This window comes from Xiphias gladius, chromosome 19 (assembly GCF_016859285.1).
Source record: "Xiphias gladius isolate SHS-SW01 ecotype Sanya breed wild chromosome 19, ASM1685928v1, whole genome shotgun sequence".
In the NCBI taxonomy this organism is placed as follows: domain Eukaryota; kingdom Metazoa; phylum Chordata; class Actinopteri; order Istiophoriformes; family Xiphiidae; genus Xiphias; species Xiphias gladius.
In genome coordinates this window covers 1,285,588-1,309,787 of record NC_053418.1, presented here as the reverse complement: position 1 = coordinate 1,309,787, position 24,200 = coordinate 1,285,588, and the positions used below count along the sequence as shown (strand labels likewise).

Genomic DNA, 24,200 nt, shown 5'->3' with positions numbered 1-24,200 from the left:
ACCCACATATTTTATCAGGTTTTGGCTCGGGTGCCAGAACTACATTAGGGAGGCTGGGTGGGTTGACTGGTCAACAAACCATGTAACTGTGACGCCACCGTGAAACCACTTTATATCCTGTTTTTGTTCACATCTAAACCGTAACCATCGAGGTATCAGATCAGAAAAGGCTCCGTGAATCATTTTTTAAATGTCCGTAAGGTAAGGTTTGTTTTGGAAGCCGCTGATACTGTGTTTTTCGCTTTTGGTATAAGACCTTGTTTTTCACTGAATGAAAATATCTTGCAAGACGCAATATTATTCAGCATTACAAGAAATCTCTGTAACAAGATGTTTGTATTTCTTAAATCACAAAAAACTGATTGGAAGTTTTGGAAGCCATCAGAATGACTGTACCAAAACACGCAGATAGTGTTTATGTTGCACTTTTGCTCACACATGTAGACGCGCCATAGTGAGTGAATACTTAGAACTTCCAGTTGTCTTTTTGTTGTTCTTCCCTGGGACCGACTGGAAGCCCCCTTTTCCCCAGACTGTTTCTTAAACCACTTAAAAAATAATAAAATCACTGGTGCTGCTACAGGATTGTAAAATTAGATTCTTGGCAAAAATCCCTTGCGGACGACAAATTCCCTATAACGTGTTTTTAAACATAGTCAGAACAGTTCTGGTCTGCCCTGTGCACAACCCAAATACTGTAAGAAGCTGTGTCTTCATTCTTCATTCTCTAAATCCTCCATTTCTCCTCCTCTCTATCATTCTTCCATTCTTTCTCCATCTCATTCTTCTCACATGTTCCTCTCTTAAACAGAGAAAACACACAATCTGATCATACACACTCTCCACAACCATCCGATTCTTCATATTGTTGTCACTCTGGAAGTTAAATCTTCTGTAACCACAGAATGTGTTCATAGTCAACTTGCCAGGCTAAATGAAATGAAGGTTAAATAAAACCAAAATAAAGCCTCGGTCCTCCTCATTCATCCTGTCCGTGACGCGCTGGTATTCAGGCCACCAACTCTTTCAGTTTTCTTAAACACAGCCTGTTGAGGAGTCCATTTTTCAGCAGTAAGCCTCATAAACTGTGCTGCAGTCGCTGCCGTCACCGCCGCCACCGTCATGCCCAAAAGCAACAGTCTGGGCCTCCACATAGAAACCAGAGTTCAGCCGAAGCGAAAGAGCAAAACATTCAGAGCAGGAAAAACAGAGTTTTCAAGAATTCAGAAAGTGGGCAATAATAGCTCAATATTATAATAATGACCCTGATTCACCCTCATGGTCAGCAGCGTCACACTGGCAAGGAAGGGCTCTGCTGCAGCCCCACACACACAACAACACACACACCAACAGCAACCAGACCGAAATGCCACGTACCACAGGGCCAGGGTACCACCACCCACAGGGCCAAGGTACCACCACCCACAGGGCCAAGGTACCACCACCCTTAGGACCGAGGTACCACCACCCATAGGACCGAGGTACCACCACCCACAGGACTGAGAAACCACCACCGACAGGACCAAGGTACCACGTACCACAGGGCCGAGGAACCACCACCCTTAGGACCGAGGTACCACCACCCATAGGACCGAGGTACCACCACCCACAGGTACCCACAGGACTGAGAAACCACCACCGACAGGACCAAGGTACCACGTACCACAGGGCCGAGGAACCACCACCCTTAGGACCGAGGTACCACCACCCACAGGACTGAGAAACCACCACCGACAGGATCTAGGTACCACGTACATCAGGAACAAGGTACCACCAACCACAGGACTGAGAAACCACCACAGATAGGACCGAGGTACCACCACCCATAGGGCCAAGGTACTACCACCCAAAGGACTGAGAAACCACCACTCACGGGATTGACAAACCACAAACCACAGGACCGAGGTACCACGTACCACAGGACCGAAGTACCACCACCCACAGGACTGAGAAACCACCACAGATAGGACCGAGGTACCAACACCAATAGGGCCGAGGTACCACCACCCATAGAGCGAAGGTACTACCACTCAAAGGACTGAGAAAACCACCACAGACAGGACCAAGGAACCACATACCACAGGACCGAGGTACCACCACCCATAGAACCGAGGTACCACCATCCACAGGACTGAGAAACCACCACTCACAGGACTGAGAAACCACCAACGACAGGACCGAGGTACCACTTACCACAGGACCGACGTACCACCACCCAGCCATAGGACCGAGGTACCACCACCAACAGGACTGAGAAACCACCACATATAGGACCAAGGAACCACGTATCACAGGACTGAGGTACTACATCCCAACAACCTCTCCCTTCTGGTCTGATGTACCTCACCCAGGTGTTTAACTGACTGCTCCCACAGACCTCCACATGGGAAAAAAAAAAAAAAAATCCAGTCTTATTGAGCTATTTTGTTGATTTTTGACTGCTACTGTTACCTGCAAAAAACAAACAAAATGCACCTATGGAATGAAATAATTTTACTTTTGTCTCACAACGAACTGAATGCAAACAGTCTTTGAGTATCAAGTGCATTCTCCAGTGGTGAAACCTTAGGGGTGTTAGTGTTTTTCAACAATCCTGCCTCTCTGCTCGCCTTTTCAAATCAAAGTAGTCATTGGTTTACATCTGGGATTAGCCCCTAACTGACCACCTTGTCTCATCCCATCATGCTTTTCCAACAAGAAATACATCAAATGAAGTAAGTAGTGCCAGTTCATTTAATCTAAAACCAACTCTGAAACCATACACAGCCCTTTGATGGACGGAAAAAATGTCCTCACTTTCCAAAAATGTCCAGACTTTACAAAATTTTACGACTTTCCAAAAACATCCCCAGTTACTGAAAACCTCATCAATTTTTTAAAATCTTCTCACTCTCAAGGTTTATAACTGAAACCAATCCTTCACTTTGTGTTAGGATGGGGAGGCTAAAGAAAGAAAGTGCTGGAACAATATTCGGAGAACATACTGGATAAAAAAGGTGGGAAGAGAGTCGCCAAAAGAAAGAAAATAAATGGAGCAGGAAAGGGTCCACATTACATTTCACATTTCTTGAAGAAAGGACTGTGTGTTTGATATATTTTAGACCATTTCTGAAAATGTGTTGTTAACTACAAAGGCAATAGTTTTTTTCTGATGAACAATATTGACTGACTTTAGCTCACAGAAGGAATAGATGGCTCTCGCTACCACGATGAAGGTCCAAAATTGGTTACAAACGTGCGACGTGAAGCGCACATGCAAGTGTTTGTGCTGTAGCTCGTCACAGCGTGTAACATCCCTACGGTCACTAACACAGGAGGGGAAACAACCGGCGGCTCTATCACGGTGTAAAAACACACTGATCAAACATACTGCTGGATTATGAAGAGACTTCACACGTGTTCACACACACACACTCTGTGTTATTCTAACATGAAGGTCCTGATGGGGCCCCCGTGGTTATCATGCCTACAGGGTGATGTCACACAGCGCGAGAAATGAACTGAGCAGACCCGACTCACCGAGTGGGTTTAACCAAACAGCACCGGGCCGTAGGCTGGGTTACAGTGACCACAGGCTGACCTGCGAGAGATGGAGAATGGATCCGCTGGACCCGAGGACCGAATACGAACCAAACTGAATTACACTTTGTGGTCGAATCTAGTCTTGGTGCCAGGTCTGGTTCAGCTACATGTCTCTGATTCCTGCACAAGTTTGAATGGACAAGACAAAAGATGAGACGACCTATGAAAACAAGCCGCAACTTTAGTCATTTGATCAAATTGCCTTAAATGACTTTAATATTTCCTCATCACGTTAGGGATTAGGAGCTTTGCATTATGAGTAGGAGGCAGCCATGTTGGCTTCAAAGGTTTTGCTGGACTTAACCAGCCTTGCTGAGTTGAACATGGGACTTTTTCTCCCCTTTTTTTTGCTTTTATTTGACGGGGACAGTAGAGAGGTGACAGGACATGAGGGGTGAGAGAGGAGGGATGACATGCAACAAAGGACAGGACGCTGCGATTACCTGTGAGCATCTTAAACCCCTAAACCACCAGGACCCCTCATATAGATCTTTTATTAAACAGATTTTGCACCCTTTATGTGGATTGCTCCCTCCGACTGTTCCAACAGTGTATGCTGTCACGCTAAAGTGAACTAGTAAATGGAAGAGCTGAATAGAAGGTCCCCAGTGTGGACTGTCCAAATCCCCATGCCACAGAGTCCTTAAAGTGGCTATTATCAATATTTTTATAATAATCATGTATCAAATGATAATGTAAAAACAATGTTTAATGTAACTCGTAGTGGTGAACCTATCAGCTGAGCCCGCAGCTCCCCGTGGCTTCACGGAGCTTCACAGTGAGTCTCATCTGTTTACCGCTCCGGTTCGCTCTCACCGCTCTCATACAGCGGGCAGATGTTTTCAGAGAAACAGCTGTAAGAAGCCACCGTCCGCTACCTGCTCGGCAGCAACCGGCAGACAGACCCGGTCAGAGACCAGCTGGTGGACACGGTGGAGCATTTAGCAGCTAAAGAGCCAGATGTTTCCCTGGTGGAGACCAAAACCAGAGCTAAAAGAGAGGGAGCAATGGACTTAGATTCATCAGGTGGACTCAGGCACCAGATCCAGATGAAGGATCATGCTGCTCTGTAACTGCTGGATGTGGAAATAAGAAATTTTTTGATAACAAGTTCAACGTATCAACTTGATGATATGTCATATGGCGACGATATGTTTTGTGTTAAGAACTTATTCAGTGATAAGCTACTCGTGCTCTACCATTGTGGGCTGACATATGAGAGACATGTGAAGACATTAAAGACTGTGTTATGTGCTATGACTTTTTATATGTAAACGAATGTGTCACGTGTTCTCACATGTAAAAGAATGCATAGTTCTTTTTCAGATTTTTCATGTGCAGCCGTACTCTGCCATTGCAAAAACACATCTTCAAATACATCAGTGAGCCACACAGCTGCACCGGGTCACATGCTCCTTCATCACCATGGACACACACACTGCAGTTTATCTCTTCTCAGTCCCACACACACGCCGTCCTGCTGCCACAAATACCCATTACAGCACCAAAATGAGGATTAAAACACCGCTCAAAATAGTCCCCAACGAATGCACCGTTTCCTCCTGTTTGTTAAAAATCACAGTGAGCAGCTGTTTTAGGAAAATTACTGAGGCGTTTTTTAAACACGAAAACTATGTGTTTGTGAGTGGTTTTAAATATTTACATCCTCAGTAGGAACCAAAGGGCTCGGAGCTGAGAGCTATAGACTGGGTATAGAATAAGTAGTTTTCATATCCCTGAACGAAAGAGCGTTTGGACCATAATCTTCCACTTTTTGTCAGAGAACCAAGTTAAAAGTCCTTCCAGTTGCTCTGGACCAGGGTTTGCTTCGCTGCCAGTCATTATATCATTTTTTTTCAGTAGAACCTGCTGACAGGACTTTGATTTTTAATTATTTCACATTAACAGCTTCGTATCACTGTGTATCACTGAGTTCTCCAGTCTCTTCAGATAAACTCGAAAACCCAGCGAATTGCAGCAATATATCAATCCGGTCATTACTGCTTTCATTCAAAAATTCCATAGATAAAAACTCAAACGCCTCGCTGAAATCCAAGCAACAGGAAACCAAAACATGTAATTTGACATAAAACCTTCGACGATTTCGTAGTAGAAGCGATGATGTCAATGGCGATCAGACCCTGTAATAAAACCCAGATTACGGACAGTTACACAACCATTAAATAATGACATCAGTCAAGAAAACATTACAGAGCCTTTACTGGACGCCGTGACCACAAACCACTGAAAACACAAAGTCAATGGGAATTCCGTAAGGAATACAACGGGGATACGCTGACAGACAAACACAACCGGACAGAACAACAGCCAAATACAGACGGGCAACAGTGATTCAGTTAGAGGGAAGAGACAAAGAAAATAGTTTTAACTGTTTTATGATGCAAAAAGCCAAGATACCAACAGGCATTTTGGAATTTTCTGAATCCTCGTGTGTCTCATCACCATCCCACACAAACAAAATACTTTGCCTCAAACTGTGCAGCCGAAGTTTTCCTTTCTTTCCTGCTCTGAAGTTGGATGTTTGGTGCCGTTTTCCCTGACTCTGTGCTGACAGCACGTCCAGTCTCAGATCCGTCAAAAAGAAAACTCCTGTAAAAACCCCGGCGGGCGAGGTCAGAGCCACGATTTCAGGACAGTTCTCCTGTTTTTACTGCACATTCTTTTCAATCAAGACGGCCTCGAGGTTCGGACCGGGAGGTCACCGGTTTGAATCCTCTGGAAAAATTCCAGGCGGGGAAAGAATGAGAAACTGCCTTCCTTTCCCTCAACAAGTACTGTCAAACAAAAGTGGGAAGTATTTATTGTACTTTGACTCAATTACTCTACAAGTCTGAGGTTTTGGTACTTTACTGGACTTTACTACTTTCACTTTGGGAGACATTCTTTCAGTGCGTTTCAGATGCAAATACTGGATTTCTAACCGTGGTATATTTATCTAGGGGCTGGAGTTTCTGGCTGTGAAATTACAGATTGGTTCCATTCAACATAAGATCATAGTCATTAGCATTTGTTTCACTTTATTCATTCTGTCTGAAATCCTGTTGGCTGGTTATTGTTTGTGAGGGGCTTTTGTTTTGCCCAGATCGGTGGCAAGTGAGTATCCTCGCCGTCGAGGACATTTTCGGTCCACACACAAGGTGGTTTCGAGGAGCTATTTACTTTCTGAAGAAATAAGTTGATTGATAGGAATGTCATTAGTTTTTCAAATCTTAATCCAGCGCTGGACAAACGGTCTAAAGTCAGAGGACGAGCAAAGTCACTGGGATTTGTCCTCTGGGGACCACGAATGTCTGAAGCGCATTTCGTGACAATCAGTCCAACAGTTGTTGAGATATTTCAGACCAGATCTCCAACGATCTGGAAGCAAGAGAAGATGGCTTACTTTGGATAATTGAGTACAATCTGACACAAATTCATTTTCAATTTATTTTAAACAGTTAGCAACTATAGGGCTTGAACTACAAAATGTCTTTATTATTGATTCATCTGTTGATGAATTCTCTGGGTAACACTTTACTTTGGGTCCCTCTGTTCAGCATTTCTGAGCAGTGTACAAACTTTTAATAAATGGTTTCTGACACCCTATAACGTATTTGTAGGCAGCTATAAGGATAACTTTAAGTGTGTATTAATGCACAGTATTTGTAAACGTGTCTGTTTCCCTACGAAGACACATTTTATACTATTATGACTGTGTTTTACTAAATTATCGTTCATCATCTGTTCATCCAGCAGCCTCTGCTTGTGTGTCCGCAGGAGGAGTTAGAGCTGGTAACAGACACATTATATCTGCATGGAAGTACATTATAGTGCGTTATTAACCATGTGTTTTGTATTAAATGAACATTAACCAATGTTTATATACTGCTTAGAAATGCTATAGCGGGGGGACTTAAGTGTTACCGTTTTCTATACGAATCCACCACAACTTCCCAGAACCAACGGGCTGGACTCCAAAATTTAATTACACATTTTACAAACAGAAAAGCTGCAAATCCTCCCATTTGAGAAGCTGGGGCCAGAGAGCGGTTGTCATTTTAATGCTCGTTTTAGCACCAAACTGTATTTATATAGCGTTTAGATAAGGCCAGATGTACGGGGTTAAAAATCACAAGAATAATACTGATAATAAAATAATGTTTGTGTTAAGGTTTCTTTCTCATGACTCTTTACCAGAGTACAGAAACAGTGAGCGATAAAGCTCCGGGTGAGATAGCTAAAGAATTGTTCCACCGTAAACTCAGGCTCAAACACCGAGCGCCGCCTCGGAGGAGATCAATCTGCCGAGCCGTGAAATACTGCAGCGCCAGAAAATCCTCCACTGTTCCACCCAGACGTAAAGGCAAGTCCTCTTAATTAAAACCGGCCCCTTCCCGGACACCATAGACAAAATGACACGAGCTCCCTGATTGGCTATAGGACACACATCTCTTCCTGTTTTTGGGGCATCAATAAGCGAGTTTAACAGCCGCTGAGTTTTAATGGGATCTGTGCGTAAAGCTTCTTCATCAATAGGCCTAATGACCGGTTTTAGCCCGGCAGCCGATTATCTGCCGATGGTTAGAGTCGGGTTATCCGATCAGCATGCCTCCAGGGCCGGGGGCTTCAAAGGCTGGTTTGAGGGCCCACAGAGGGTCCCTGCGTTGTCTCTGCTGGATCCAAACATAAAAACTGTCCGTAGATATTTCAATCAGACTCAGTCCAGCTGGGTCCTGAGCTGTAGAGGACCTTAATGTGGTGATTTACTCAGAAAAGGGCTGCAGAGAAAATAAAAAGTTACCACCTTCCCCCTCTTTACTCTGGGAATTTTTTACTGCTTATTCACTAAAACCTCCACACATTTATCTAGAAGTAGGAGTATCTCTGCGCCGTCCTCCCCCCCGTGCGTCTTACGGCGTGACCTATCACATGACTCGCGGAGGGAAAAGCTGTGTTTACTGCGAGAAGTGGTCGCTTTTCCCGAGGTGAACGCAGCAAAGGTTTGATTTCTGTAATTCTATAGGAACATAGAACAAGGTATTTATATTTTTAAATGAAAATGATTCAATTCAATCAAATTATTTAGACAAAACGGTCTCAGACTTCGGAAGAGGAAGCCTGAGACAGTTTTGTCTAAATAATTTGATTGAATTTGATTGATTCAGGAAAGAGGAGGAAACGGAGCAAATCTCTAAAATAAAAAGCAATGCAACTGAAAGCCTTAGACACTGAATGATTATATTTAAATACTATATTTTAGAGAAGAAGTCAATTCTAGTCCGGTTTACACACTCATACGCTGTTAATAGTTATTTGATCTGTCTGTCATATCAGTCTCCTCACTATCTGCGTTATTATGACTTGCTGGTTGGAACAAATCATACTTAATAATACTTAATTACGCTTAAATATCAGGTCTTTGTAATGAGAGAGAATTAGGACCACTGTTGCAAAAGAAAGGAAAAAAACACGATGATAAAATAACCGAGTTTGAGAATAAAGTTCTATTGTGGAGAAAAAACGACATAATGTTACGAGAGTAAAGTTTTACTAAAGCTTTACAAAATAAAGTCATAATTTTAAGAGAATAAATTAAGAATATTTTGAAAAGAAAAAGATAAATTATGATATTACAAGAAAATGTTTCACACGCAGAAGACGGTGGAGTTTTACTTTGTGAATCCAGCCATTTGTTAAATACGTTTTCCAACTTCTAACCCTGCGACCCTGCGTTAATTGTCCTTTTCAGTACGTTTATATCAAAATCCTCCTGTAAAATATTCAAATATTTTCGACAGCTTCTTCTGAATTTGAGCACAGACATGACATAAATCTGCCCCTGACCATCAGCTTGTGGATTCCTTGTGCACTTACGTTTCCAAAATAGTTTGGCTGAGCTCTAACGTCTCCATTTCTCCCTCATCCTCCTCCTCCTGATCGAACAACCCCGGTGAGGGAGGTGTGGGTGGAGTCCATCGGTCCTCCACAGCTCCGTACCTCTGTACCTCCAGAGCCGCGTCTTGACCGGGACTATCCAAGCGAGTCCCGGCGCGGTTTGACCACATACCTCGCTCACACGCCAGAAGCTGAAGACACTAACTAACAGTTGAGCGGTGATTAACAGGTGAGGAACAAACATGAGACCCAGTTAAAGGTGCTCAGCGATGCCTGGGTGAGGACCCGCCACTGGCTGGCGGCGTCTGCATCAGATAAACTCATTAAAAGCTGCGTTATCAGTAAAATCCTGCGGGCGGTGAACGCAGCTCTTCCACGTTCTCTGTTTGAAGCACAGACCCTGAAATGACGCTCCCTGCTCCTGCTGGACTCGGGCCTACGATGTCTTGAATGCCCCCCCCTCCAAAACCTCTGACCCCTGACCCTCTGCCTAACAACCCCACCTCCCCACTCCCTCCTCCTGACGTCCCGCTGCGGTCAACAGCAGAGAGACTGATGTCCGGTCAACCGACGTCTGACTGACCTTTACCAGCTCGGCCACAGGGGACTCATCTATCTCTGCGTCTCCCAGCATCCCTCACTCTCTCTCTCTCTCTCTCTCTCTCACTCACCCCCCCAAACACACACACACACACACACACACCCTACATACTAATGCAGCTGTTTATAACTGCCACATTGACTTTCCCCTGCCACTGTATGTAAATAGAATCTGCTCTGATCAATGGACTGAGGGTTGACATTACGCTGACCACAAGCACACGCGCACACACACACACACACACACCCAACTGCACAACCTGACACACACAAACGTCTATAATATTCACACAAAAACACACACAAGCACAAGACGGAGCCGGTAGATATGACGTTAGGACATTTCTCGACCCTCCAGCACCCACAGTCTGGGTGCAGCCCCCCCCCACACATACTCTACACCCCACTTACCTCCCACAGGTGTCGTGTGTTCCTGACGCCTCCGGACTGCAGTTTGTCCAGCAGCAGCGGGACTCCCTGGAACGGGCCGATCCAGGTTCCCTGAGGGATCCTCTGAGCCGCACAGATCCCGTAACCCAGACCAGGAACTGTACTAGTGCACAGACACACCTGAACACACAACACAACATAACGTCGACTTGAGTGCAGAAATTTCTGTGTCTGTAATGTCTATGCATTGAGCAGCTCTTCAGGGCATCAGGGTCAGTATTCCGACCAGGGCCCCGGGTGAGGTACAGGTGTGCTCGCTAAAACAGCTGGGTGCGGACTGCAGCTGTAACTTTAACGCCAGGAAAACGCAAACGTGTCAGCGGAGAGGAGCAGGCGGGTTTTGCAGCAGTGCGTGGCTGACGTTGCGTAAACACGTCACGCACAGGGGAACCGCTGCTGGACAGAAAACAGACTTTACACACAGCCGCCGTCTCTGCGTTCACCGTCCCCCATGCTCCTCACCCAACCGGTTCACCTGTGCCCTGCCCTCTTTCTACAGACCAAGCTGCTGAACTAACGTTACACAGCCCCTCCACGAGGTCCCCGCTGCCGTTTGTAAACATGTCCGCCAACGTGGCAGCCGGCAGCCGTCGAGGCCTCGGAACAAAAGCGACCTGCATCGTCTGTACTGCAGAGTCGGTAGGACTCTTTTACGGAGACGCACGCGACGGACGTACAGTTTCATCTGAGGTGTTACCCTCAAAGGCCGTATGCAGCTGATCATGGATGTCAACTTGCTTCCTCGGCATTAGGATTAAACTGGCAAAGAGACTCCACGTAGATTATAAAATATTGAGAGTTTTTCACTTGCCTGAAGTGCCCAAAAAAAAAAAAAACTTAAATAGAAAAACTCGCTAATGACGGAGGAAATGTTGTAATTACAGTACAAACAGAAATATTTTTCTTCAACCATAATCTGACTTTGAACAGCATGAGAAAGACTTTCCGTTGTAAAATAAAGGAAAATTGTTCTCTGATGTTTCCGCACGACATCTGATACAGTATAACTCCCTCGAAACGGTCTGGCAGACAAAAGAGCAGAGAGACGGAGCCGTCTCACCTCCCTGGGCAGGTCTCTGAGCCAATCGGGGACGTCCGGCAGGGTGACGGGAGCCGCCGAGCTGCTGGTGCCGACGAGTCGACGCAGGGAGTGAAGAGGGCCGTGCATCGGACACTCGCCGTTCCTGTTGTCCGCGCACATGTCACAGCCTGCCGAGAGAGAGAGACACTGGACTTTTAGCTCTTTTAAACTCGGACGCACTCAGACAAAGGACACGTAACAATACAACACATATATGCTGGTGCGGCATATGATTTGAAAACATAAAGTTTTTAAGGTTTAAACGATTCCATAATCATTTGGACATTTTAAGATTCTTACATTTTCCCAGCAAGTTTGCTATCTGTGAATACGGACATTTGTTATTCTAGTCCACGCCAGTGTCTGCACGTGTTTTTATTTATTTGAAGTGTCTTTTATTTTGACATTTTTGACTTTTATGCAGCACATCCTTTCATCCAAGACAACAAGCATGACCCCCATGTTGACTTTGAGACATTTCCAGTGTTCTGAGGACATTTTTGAAACAAAGCCGCCACAGATTTAGCCGATTTTATGAAACAGCGGTGCAGGCAGAATGATTAACGGCATTAAACGTTGCCTATCTGCCCAAACTGGACCTCTATGGAATTGGAAAGAATGAGCAGCCCTGTCTGATGACCTTTTTTTTTTTTTTCATTGATGTTTACAGTCAAACGAGAGATTAAAGGATTATTCTACTCTTTACGGGTTCCTCTGACCCTCTGACAAAGTGAAAAACTCCAATCGGAGAAGAAGGAAAGGGGAAGAAAGAGCAGGATCCCGGTGTCCCGACGAAGTCCAAATGTGGAAAAAAGTCCTCTCTGCCGTGTTTTTCCAGGTTAAATGTGGCGAGGAGCACATTACTGGGAATTAGCGAGTGTCAACATTTACTCAGAGATGCAGTCTGACAGTAATGGATGTTAATTGACTGTAGCAACATAATGAGAGATTATTATCTGGATGGAAAACTCCCACAGAGCCGCACAGAGCAGAGAGGCCGAGAGGAACAGGATGTTAATGTTGCTTTTTTTCTGCTTTTCCCAAAATTAAATATCCGCCATTTGAGAGGGTGACAGCTACTTTTACACCGTGATTGATAGAAGTTAATTAAACCGTATTATGGTCATTTATAAACCACAGGATGTAACACAGGTTCACGCTCGAGTAAATGGGAAAAATTTTACAGGCTGAATTCTCCACGATCCTCGACTCCAAACTGAAATTGGCAGAGATGTCATTTTTATTTTAGCCGTGGGGAAAACATCTAATGCGAAGTATACTCTTAATCAATGAGAGCAGCGGTGCATTTTAAATGGAATCCCACCGAAACGGAAACTCGTTTGTGTCCATAAATAATTACATGAACGATTATAGAAAGGGAGCTGTTTTCTTTTCAATCCCCAAAACAGAGACAGGACATGAAACTTTTCCTACCGACCGGAAAGGCGCAGGCTGAAGTCACCTCACTACACTCGCGCTTCTTATCATACGCAACTTATTCGGCGTCAAACACTTGAACGGAGTTTTGGAACTGTGTCCCAGAAAAGGACGTTAGCGTCACGTCAGACCTGTCGTGAAGCCGTCGCACAGAAGACTCAGAACCTCACGGGGATTCAAAGAAAAACCAAGTCCGGTGTTGGCGTTAGTTAGTAAGAGTGTTATTCCGTCTCGCAGCACTTCCTGACTCCCCTCCTCCGTCTGCGGCTCTCAGCTCCGAGCCCATTGGCTCCTACCGAGGACGTCGATCTTTAAAAGCACCTCACGGACACATAGTTTGGTGTTTCAAAGACGCCTCGGTAATTCTCCTAGAACAGCTGCTCGCCGTGGCTTCTAACAAACAAACAGGAGGAAAGAGAGCTTTTTTTTTTTCTTCTTCAGCAGCAGATTAGTCCGAATTTGGTGCTGCAGTCACGGTGTGTGTGTGTGTGTGTGTGTGGGACTGAGTCAAAATAAACCACAGTGTGTGTGTGTGTGTTCATGGTGATAGAGGAACATGCGACCCGGAGCACCAGTGTGAATCAGCGATGTAATACGGTTTATCGGGCTTCGATACACCTGGTAGCAGGAGACGGTGGCTGATGGTTTGAGTCTGAACGTGGGTTTTCTTATGGTCGACAGCGAGGAAAGCAGCACTGAAGACGTCCCCACGCTTTTGCTCTCCGATCCCTCAAAGTGTTAAATCCGTGGACGGGTTCCCAACCGAGTCGGGGACAGCGTTTGTTCAAAGAGCCGTGTTGTTACGTGCTGCGTGTGTCAGACGCTGGATGTGAAAGCGAACAGAAAAACTGGACGAACTGCAGCTGCTCGCGGGAAATGTTGTCGTGTCAAAATCGGTCACTTGGATGAGGCAGAGCTCACCGTGCGGCACGTAGCCGTAGCGGTGATTCAAACAGTGGCTCTTTATCACCATTTAAAAAAAAAAAACCAGCCAGGATGTGACTGATTTAACGATCAAATAAATACATTTTCAATGATTAATAATAATGATTCCTGATATAAATGTGCCAAACGTAATCTAACAGTTGGAAATATTAAGTCCCTTTACAGTCAAAAACAAGAACGTGAACCTGACCTTGAAAGTAGCACTTCGGCTATCTGCACTTTTCTGGAGCCTTCAGCCACCTCTCATGGCCTTCTTCGGTAGGTAAGGACCATGAGACGTGGCTGAAAGCTCTGGAAAGCTTCCCGCTTCCACAATCTTTTGTTGAAGTTACAAGGTTTGATCTCTGCTGTCGAGCGACTCGCGTCTTCCCGAGCGACACCATCTCTCGCACGCAGGATATTTGGATCTGGATCTCGGGTGAGAGCTCGAGCTGAGCGCAGACGGCTTCTTTGCATTACCTCGGTCTGCACGAGCAGCGAGAACAACGCCCCCGCCGAGCGGGGCAGAGTCCGCCGCAGGTGACTGCCCTCTCGGCGCTGCAGCTGCACCAGAAGCGCTCAGATTCAAACCGCTGGTGATGCTTAAAACTCAACAGGTGAGTTCGGCTCGGAGCTCGGTCAGGCCTGACTCGAGCGTTCGTCGCCGGAGCGCCGAAGAAACCGCCCAGCGCTGACAGGTCTCGTCAGATTTGAATCCTTCTGACTTATTCTTTGATCAAATAATTATTTATATGAATCTAAATCACAGCAGTTTTCTACTGCATTCCCCTTCAACAAAGTTCTTAGCTGCTTGTGTCGAGACGATGTTTAACTTTAGAAAACTTCAATTTCTCTTGTCAAATGCATGAATTTTCTCAACTTAAAGTGTAGAAGAATATTTATTTGACGTCGAAGTGTCAACCTCAGCCCAACCCGGGTGGACAGAGTCACAGGTTCGATCCCAGCAGCCGGACACGCTGAGGAGTAACACCGACCACCTCCTGCTCCTGCTGCTCCTCCTGGTGACACTGCCATTTCCACTCAGACTCTGTGTATTTTCTACACAAACACTCAGCGATGTACAAGTATTTTCACTATGTTCTCAGTACATTAAAAACCACATTAGTCATCGGCCTGTTTCATGTATTGTAAAGAGGTTTTTCACACATTTGACATATTTAATCCTGAATTTTAAAAATATATATATTTATGGACATTATAGTTTTGAATATGTTTTTTAATATGTTAAAAAATACCATTGTAACACATGACATTATACTTTAAAACATACTGTGTGTGTCAATACACATTTGTGTTACTACTAGTAAAACAACTTTGACTCCTCCAGCCACTGACGCCTCTGTTACTGGTACTGAAGGACAAGTTATGGTCTCGTTGTCAAATACACCGGTGAAGTTATTTTCTAACATGTGCAGATGCCCGGAAATGTTTCGTGTTTGTTTTAGTGCCCAGGGCTGGTTGTGGCTACACCCTTATTTCTCACGTGGCTCCACGTATGTGCCTGTACCGCACGTGACACTGTTTCTGGATGACCCACAAGCCTCGCTACCGGCGTTGGCGCGAGGCCGTAACGGGGTAACGCTCGGCGCGCAGCTCTTTTCTGAAGCGTCGGCGGAAGCTGTAAATGTGTCGTCTTTCCTTGGCTGAACCCGTTTTCTCCTCTCCTCTTCCTCTCTTTCTGACTGATGAACTGGCTGTGAACTTGTTATGGCATGCTCTCCTCGCCGCCCATCATTCAAACTCAGTATTCTGTTACATCCATCGCCAGTGTTTAGACAGCTCCGCTCTGCCTCTGATCTCCGCGCGACGGACACCACTTCCAGCGAAAACGTCTGCGGGCACTTCTCACCACGCTTTAGTGAAGCCGTTTGCTCCCACAAACTCAGGATTTCTTTTTTCTATCTTCCTAAAAACCTTGATTGCAAACATTTTCATCTCTTAAAGCACATTTATTCTAAAAGATCAGATATTCGTCTGCTCATAAACGTATGCGTAACCTAAATTTTCATGTACCGATTTCGGAAGTGCCTCTTTCCATTTCTACATTCGCACTTATTCGACTCTAATCCAGTGATTCACCGAAAGAGTAAAATAAAATTTTGTGTCATTTCCTGACTCACAAACACCAAACAGTGAGAAGGTCGAGGTTCAGTAACGAACTCCTGGACTTCCCCTTAACCAAACCATCACACTTCATAAAGTCTATGGATGTTAATAGCTGCATTTGTTTCCAACACAGCTGCGAGTCCAGAGGAGGACGGACCACACAGCGAGGCTGCTGCCCTACTCTGTAAACCTGCGGCGAAACAAATCTCCAGAGCTTCTTGCCTCTTTTGGCTTCTATCTTTTCATTTTACGGCACATTTACCGCCGGATTCCTTCTCCGTGTTTAATCGAAAAAGCCCCGACAAGCCCGCTTGTCCACTTCCTGCTCGGCAGCCGACGGCAGACAGACCCGGTCAGAGACCAGCTGGTGGACACGGTGGAGCATTTAGCAGCTAAAGAGCCAGATGTTTCCCTCGGGAGCTGGCGGAGGCCAAAACCAGAGCTAAAAGAGAGGGAGTGCTGGACCTAGATTCCTCAGGTGGACTCTGGCACCAGATCCGGATGAAGGATCATGCTGCTCCGTAACTGCTGGATGTGGACATTTTTGCCAACATGTTCTCCATAACAACTGATGAGTAATATAAGAGAGTGGTTTTATGGAAATGAGTTCATCCAAGATAAGCATTTCCTGTAGCTTCACAGTAGAAGACTCCCAGCACAGAGGACTCTTTCTGTTGGACACAGCTGCCATCAACAGGACAGAAGTCGTGTCCTCTGTAATATTTCTGGGAGTTCCAGAGGTTTAATGACATAGAAAGGAGTTTACGTTCTCTGATTAAATACACGTTAAACATGTTGGGTTTCTTTAAAGGGTGAATCTGATATTTCTTACTAAATATCTTAAAGTTTGACTGTTTTAGGCAAAAATGTTCATTTAATAAAAGTTGTTTATTGTTCTCCACCAGAGTTACATATATGGCAGCGATGCAAAGGCTCTGAAACAACAGTTAGACCACAGGGTTTAGATCAAATCTACAGAAAATACACCTGAACGGTTAAATGAAAAGATGAAATGTGGATTTTACACATTCAACGCGGCAGAACTGGGTTGGTGGCTCGCCCGGCTTGTTAGACCGGTGCAGCTTTACCGGGGGAATAGGGTCACCTACGGCTGGAACCTGGGTTAAGGTTGTTTTTCTCACCCGTTTTTTGGGCGAATTCGTTTCGTCACCTCTGTCTCTTGTATAATTGCACTTGTTTAGCACTCATTTGCAACGGAAAATACAATTTCAAAGACACGTAACCGTGCCCAAACTGCTTCTTTTTTTTTTTTTTTAATCAACATTAGGCGGAAAGATTCTTCGTGAACATATCTGCAAAACGTTCTCTGACAAGTGTCTTTCTGCAGTATCGGCTTGCAGCTACTAAAACATAATTAATGTGTTTCTGGACGCGTTCAGGCACTCGCAGCACTGGCTCAAGGTTAGGGAGAGGTTGTGGTTTAGTACTGAAAAAGTCGACACTGACTTAAAGTACAAGACAGGACATGTTCGCTTCTTCAGTATTCAACCAAAAGCGACTTTTATGCACAAGAACGAAACACTGCCTCAACTGGAAACAACGTCATCCGGGCAGCAGTCGAAGTAGGTTGCCTGCACTTTTAGGAGTCGGGGTTCGGTGAACACACGAGGCGCTGCAGATGTTTACTGCCGATGGCGTTTGACGGAGGCCGTAGTTTCCCCAAAATCCTACAGCTACCGAAACCAAAACCAAGGTAAACGACGACTCGTCCTGTCGCCTCAGCCTCGCGTGGAGCCGGCGCAGGAGAAGATACGAGGAACCGCTGTGAGCGACCGAGACGTAATTCAAACCCTCAAGTGTGAACGAGTCAAACACGGGTTAATGATCTGACATTAAACAAGGAGGTTTGTGTGTGACAGTTGCTTTAGTGACAAATGAAGACAGACTGAAAACCAGCAAACAGGCGATAAGATCAGAGCTGTGCGTGTGTGTGTGTGTTTAGCTGACTTTATTAAATTACAGTAAAACTGCCAGCTGACATTAACTCCAGATGTAAACTGTAAGAATTGATCTGTGTTTTTTATCAAACCAGAATACAGCCCAGCCGTCCGATAACTTCCTGTGCTACGTTTTATTGGAACAGAAGCATGCGACTTAAAATACATTTAAATTTATTGAATCTAAAAATCCAGACTTTTATGTTTGTTTGTTTGTTTGTTTGTTTGATGTTTGGGGGACAAAATGAAACAGACAACGAGAAGAAGTGAGTTGAGTTTGTTTCGATTTTTAGATTTTTTCATCTACTTTATTAAAAACTGATCATCCATTTGTCTGTTAATAATGTGGAGCCCTTATCACACGAACGCATTAAACAACAAAACAACAGCTTCTAAATAGCATGATGGGATTTTTTTTCAAGTTTGATTATTGCCTGTGTCCATTATTTTGCTGCATTTTGAGAATTTTTTTTTTTTTCCACACATCAGAGTAAATTTGGATCGATCTGTGATCTAACGGCAAACGGAGGCCAGAACTCAGACCACAGGATCGGAGGCCGCCATCACTCCCGAAAGCGCCTGACATCTCTTTCAATACAGCCACGGACAGAGACGAGACGGAAACTTCATCCTGAATCCGGTCGTGGTTGTAGCCTGGATTTTTTTAGCAACACCAAAGACCCGGGGTCCAAAGTCCTCCAGCAGCGCCACGCCAAACTAAGATACCCTGTGCCTGATTGGCCACAAACCAAACTCTGTACAATTTTGGGAGTATTTGAGGGACACGCAGATGGTTTTGGACATAAAGGGCCGTCTACTGGTCGAGTGTGGGACCATTGAGTCTGTAAGAACTGTTGCCTAAAGTCGTCCGTGTCTGTGGGGCGACTCTGTCCAGCCTGAGAAAAAGACTAGTCAATTCTAATGAGCTAATTTATCTCGGCTTGGTTCTTTGAAACGACGCGTTTGCGACGGGAAACCTGCCGCGTGGAGTCTGAACCATGTGGCTGCCGAAGCGGCTGCATTGTGGGAAATGTAGTACGGAGCGCACTTGAGGGCCTTTTTTTTTTTTTTTTTTTTTAATTAAAAAATAAATAAAAAAATTACAAAATGTATTGATACATTTACCTCTTCGATCGAGTCATGCATCTTTACATCAGGGCCCAAATCTTCCTTCAGATACGACCTGTGTAATTCCGGTGACGGATACTACTTTTTATTTTAATTTGATTGAACTGTAATTTATTTAGGTTCATCGTTCAATTCATGTTCTAGCCTATCGCGCGTCACCTGGGTCACGAAAGCCCCTCGACGTTCCCGGAAATCTCCGGACAGAAAAACTCTATAATTAAACTCCGAGCTGGAAGCGACGCCGTCGGATCTGACGCGGTCAAAATATCGCTGGTGAACGAGCCAAGAAAAACGGGACTGAGTTTAAAAGTGAGAAACCTGAATAATGATTGAAGAACTTTCAACAGGCGACTTTCTGACTTTCTCACGTGAAACATTTTATTATTATTATTATTATTATTATTAGTGGTGTAATTAATAATCGAGGTCGGATGGTGACACATGAGGGAGTGTGTGTGTGTGTGTGTGTGTGTGTGTGTGTGTGTGTGACTGCTTTATCTACACCCCCTCCCCACCCACACACACACCCCAGAGACCTCAATACGGCCGTGTTGGGATGATAAATAGCGGGCCAGTGGCCGGTGAATCGATCCCCCCCACACCCACCCACCCCTCCTCTCTCCCTCTCTCCCCTCACCCATACCCCCCCTCCTCCTCCTCCCCCTCTTCCTCCTCCTCCTCCTCCTCCACAAACACAAAACTATATACGGCAATTAATTGCTGCTTGTCCCTCCATCCCTCATCGGCCCTGCCGGCGCGTATCGACGCAGATTACTGCTGATGGTCCGTTTTATCACCGCGGAATACACAGCGAGGAGACGCGCAAACACACACACACACACACACACACACACACACACACACACAACCGCACTGGTTTCTAGGACCGCTGCCAAAACGCCCGAGACCAGAAACAGCGATGATCAACTCCGAAGTTACGCCACAGATGCCGCGGACGTGTTAGTGTTAGAGGAGTGTTAAGAGCCTGGCGGCATCACTGGGGCGGGAAGAAACACACACACACACACACACACACCGGCTCGAACACACAGGACGGATGATGCGGCCGAGTCGAGATGTCAGATCAGGCAGGAAATATTGCGCCAACGCCGCGCAGTTGCTCCAGGCTCGTTGACGCTGCACCGGGTGAAACGAACCCGGGCGACGTGAACCCCAAAGGTCCGGTAACTATCAGAACATTACACGGGAAACGCGACACAGCAACGAGGTGACGCGCCTATACATCTGTGGTACGGGCCGGTAGAGTCTGAAGACCCGGTGCGGAGAAAAGGGGGAAACGGGGCGAAGGTGCAACTCAGTCCGCCGTAAAGTCTCCGGACGCGGTCTGGGAATTTAGGTGGTTCTTTGGGTTTTCTTTTTTTTTTAATGCCATGAAGTTGAACAACATTGAACATTAAGTGACCGTAGCGCGCAGCGGACTCGCCGAGCTGCAGTTTGGCGCCAGAAACATTTCAATTAAATTTACGTTAAAAAAAAAAAAAAAAAAAAAACCCAAGAAATTCCCCAGAACCGACCTGTCACCGATGCAACGAAATGCGGTGGCGGGGCGGACTTTTCCCGCCCTGCCCTCTCGTCGAAAGAGTCAAACTGATCGGGAATTACAGAAATTCAAATCAATTAAATTAAACCATCACTCGAATGCCGGGGTGGAATAAAACCGTTCAGATCCGGTTTCCGGGGGCTCAGATCGAACAAACGCGCCGAAGCCTCTGGAAAATAAAACCGGCTCAACGCAGCAACAGAAATGTTGCAGAATGTGACAGGAGCCTGGCAGCGGGCTGACACGCAGCCTGTGTGTGTGTGTGTGTGTGTGTGTGTTTGCTGCCCGTACGGCGGCCACACGGGCCGCGGAGCTCCTGCTCGGAGTGTGTGAGGACTCGGTTCGTTTTACGGTCTGACGGGACGCCCCGACGTTACTGATGAAATGCACCTCTGCGCCAGATTGAGGAGATTTTAAACAAGACAGCGGAGAGTGTGTGTGTGTGCGTGTGTGTGCGTGGACAGATATTGACAGAGCGCCTTCATGCGTAAAAGTCGCGCACACAGACTTTAAAGATAAAGAGTTTGATCAATTCACGCGGAGTAAAAAACGCGGTTTAACGCTGCAGGCTCCAAAACCAAAAACACAACAGGAGGAAATAAAAAGCAAACGCACCATTTGACCATGAAAGCAGATTTAAATGAAGAGGACGCGCGTCCTCCGTCGGATTTCTCTCCCCCGCTCCCTCCTGAGCCGGAGACAAACTCTGCTGGAATAAAACTAATATGCCATCAATCGATCGATTGATTGGAGTTGAAGTGAGATTAATCATTGGCGCGCACACATCAAGAAAAAAAAAGACAAAAAAAAAAGATTAAAAAAAAAAAGGCCAAAAAAAAAAGAGACAAAAAAAAAGACAAGAAAAAGAAAAGGCCAAATGGCGCGGAGGACAGACAGGTGCAGCAGAGGACGAGCGCTTGTTTCCAGAAAAACCCCAACGGAGTCCGGTTAATATCAACGTGAGCTGCAGGCCTGCTGCTGCCGCTGCTGTCCGAGGGTCTGGAGCCTGCTGACCTCTGACCTCTGACCCAGCCCCACAGCCAGCCCCGCTCTTCCTCCTCCTCCTCCTCCTCCTACTGTCCAACTCAGCAGCTGTCAAACCAACTGTGGCACCTCACACACCGCCCCGCGTCCTTTCCTAACTACGGCTGATCAAGGAGAATCACATCACATCTGTTTGATAAACAGTCTCACGTCCCGGTAAACTCGAGTAACCGGTTTCATACGATTTACTGCCCAAATAAATTTCTTATGGTTTGAGTTTTAAAATCGTTTCGGATTTTAAAACTGATGAAATTAGATATGAGATGACAAATTCGTTTTCGAGTGGAAATAATCTACTTAAATTGTCATTAATTCCCTTCTCACCCACTTTATCTTATTTATTTATTCCATCGCTCATTTTAAATAAATGTTCAGCTGCAATTTAGGCCCGACACTGATTTTCTGGAGCTGTGAGTGGAATTATGTTATGGAAAGATTTTTAAAACGCGCTGTCGGTGACTGATAAAATGCTGAGGAAATGCAGCAGCACAGCAGGGTAGAGAGCAGCCTAATTAAAACAAATTATGCAAATAAAATTAGACTTTTCTCACCATATTTACAGAATCATTTAGTAAGAGAGTAAGAAATAAATTGCAGCTGGATAAAGTGACCGCACACACTCGAGGATTTAGCACAAGGGCCGAGGAAATGCTCCAGAAATCTGCAGCCGCAGTGATGAAACGACAGTAAAGTCATTACTGATCATCAGATCTACAGGAAGAGGCGACGACATGGCGGCTGAACGCCGCAGACGCTGTGAATTCTCGTCGAATTGTGGGAAAATTTTACGAGAATGAGAAGAAACGTAGCAGAGATGAGACGCAGTGAAACGTGTCACACACACACAAGACGTGACCCCAGGAGAATTTCACAGAGGTGTCCTACTAACTGCGTGTACGTAAACGGCCTCGAAACGGGGCGTCCAGGTGGCCCAGTGGACTGAGACACGCACCGTGATCACAACGTCCCTGGTCGGACTGCGGAGGCCTTTGCTGCATGTCGTCCTCTCTCTCCTCTCCTTTCCTGTCGCCTCTCCACGATCCAAGTTCAGATCAAGACATAAAATCACCAAAAACAGAAGCTCTCGGTGAACCCCGGCGCCAGCGACAGGTCCGAGGTGTGTGTGTGTGTGTGTGTGTGTGTGTGTGTGTACGGTTGTTGAGCTCTCCCGTGTGGTTGCTCAGCGGGATGATCTCCATCCTCTGCTGTCCGTACAGGTAGTAGTCCAGCTCCTCCGACGTCAGTTTGAACCGTGGCGTCGCTCCTTTGCCGCCCTCCTCGCCACCTGCTCCGCTGCCGCTGCTCTTCACGCTGGACGACACCACCCCCACCCCCCCGCAGCCCTGCTCTTTGGTCTGGTGGAGCAGCCCCGCCGCCGGGTTGTGACCCAGCTGGTTCTCCGGAGGGATGACCACCACCAGGTCTCCCCCTCCGCCTCCTCCCGGTCCTCCTCCTCCCCCACCGCCGGGGCACACCGGGGCCAAAGCCTGCCCAAAGAGCGCGATCTGCTGGGGCACGGGCAGCTGGGAGAGCCCTGTGGAGGCGGAGATGGAGATGGAGGAGGATGGGGTGAGAGCCGCCGAAGAAGGAGCCGCCGAAGAGGATGTAGAAGAGGAGGAGGAGGGGGAGGAGGTGCAGTGTGTGGAGGCCAGCAGGTGGCTGTGCAGGCGGGACGGGCGCAGGCCGTCCACGGGGACGGAGAGACGGTCAGGTGGAGGCGGCGGCGGGGCCAGAGGAGCCTTCAGCTGCGCCTGAGGGAAGAGCTGCTGCCAGTGCTGCAGGTAGGACGGGTCCACCTTCAGGAAGGCCGAGCCGCTCGGGTCGCCGGGCTTCAGCATGGCTGCCCACCGGCTGCGTGGAGGCAACATCACAGAGGACGAGGTGGTCAGGGCGGGACGGGGACATGTAGGGGAAGCACACAGGGTCAGATCTGTTCAGTATGAGCCCGAATTCTCCCCCGGGGAGTTAAACCCACACACGCCGTGCACAACCACCGCGTCAGGCACAATTCAAACACACGTGGGCTGCGGAACATGCACCGTCTAGAAGCCGGGTCGGACACCGGAGGTTTACACGAGGCATTTATCACATTTCAGAAACAAGCACACTCACACACGTCACACCAGCCACTGTATTTCCACACTCCAGGCCCTTTTTCGGGCTTTTAACTGAGACCAGGCCTCAGAGGCGGTTTGCATGACACCTTCAGGGTCCTGGAAGTGTCAGCGTTGATTAGATTCACACTGGAGCACAGAATTCAGCCTCGTCGCTCACGTTAAACTCTCGCTCCCGGCGTTTAGCTGATCCCGGTCCCCCCTCCGATCAAAACCCGGGTCGCCGGGGTCTTTTTTTTTCCCCCCCTGGTTTACACTTGAGGCGTTAAAAGAGAAAAAGAGGCAGCGTTTCGGCCTCG

The 24,200-nt window shown here is 46.5% G+C and overlaps 1 protein-coding gene across 2 annotated transcripts in view; it reads right to left on the bottom strand.

The window, feature by feature from the left end:
* Positions 1–23,625, bottom strand: part of prdm6 (PR domain containing 6) — a 90,738-nt gene extending 67,113 nt beyond the window's left edge. Inside the window, exons 1-4 of one of the 2 annotated variants that reach the window (XM_040156179.1) lie at positions 23,206–23,625; positions 22,941–23,061; positions 11,588–11,736; positions 10,489–10,647 (exon numbers count right to left, since the gene is read on the bottom strand). In XM_040156179.1, coding sequence (XP_040012113.1) covers positions 10,489–10,647; positions 11,588–11,736; positions 22,941–23,061; positions 23,206–23,625 — 849 coding nt within the window. Of the gene's footprint in view, positions 1–10,488; positions 10,648–11,587; positions 11,737–22,940 lie in introns of both variants that reach the window. The other variant, XM_040156178.1, reaches the window with a different exon arrangement.
* Positions 23,626–24,200: the final 575 nt, after the last annotated feature.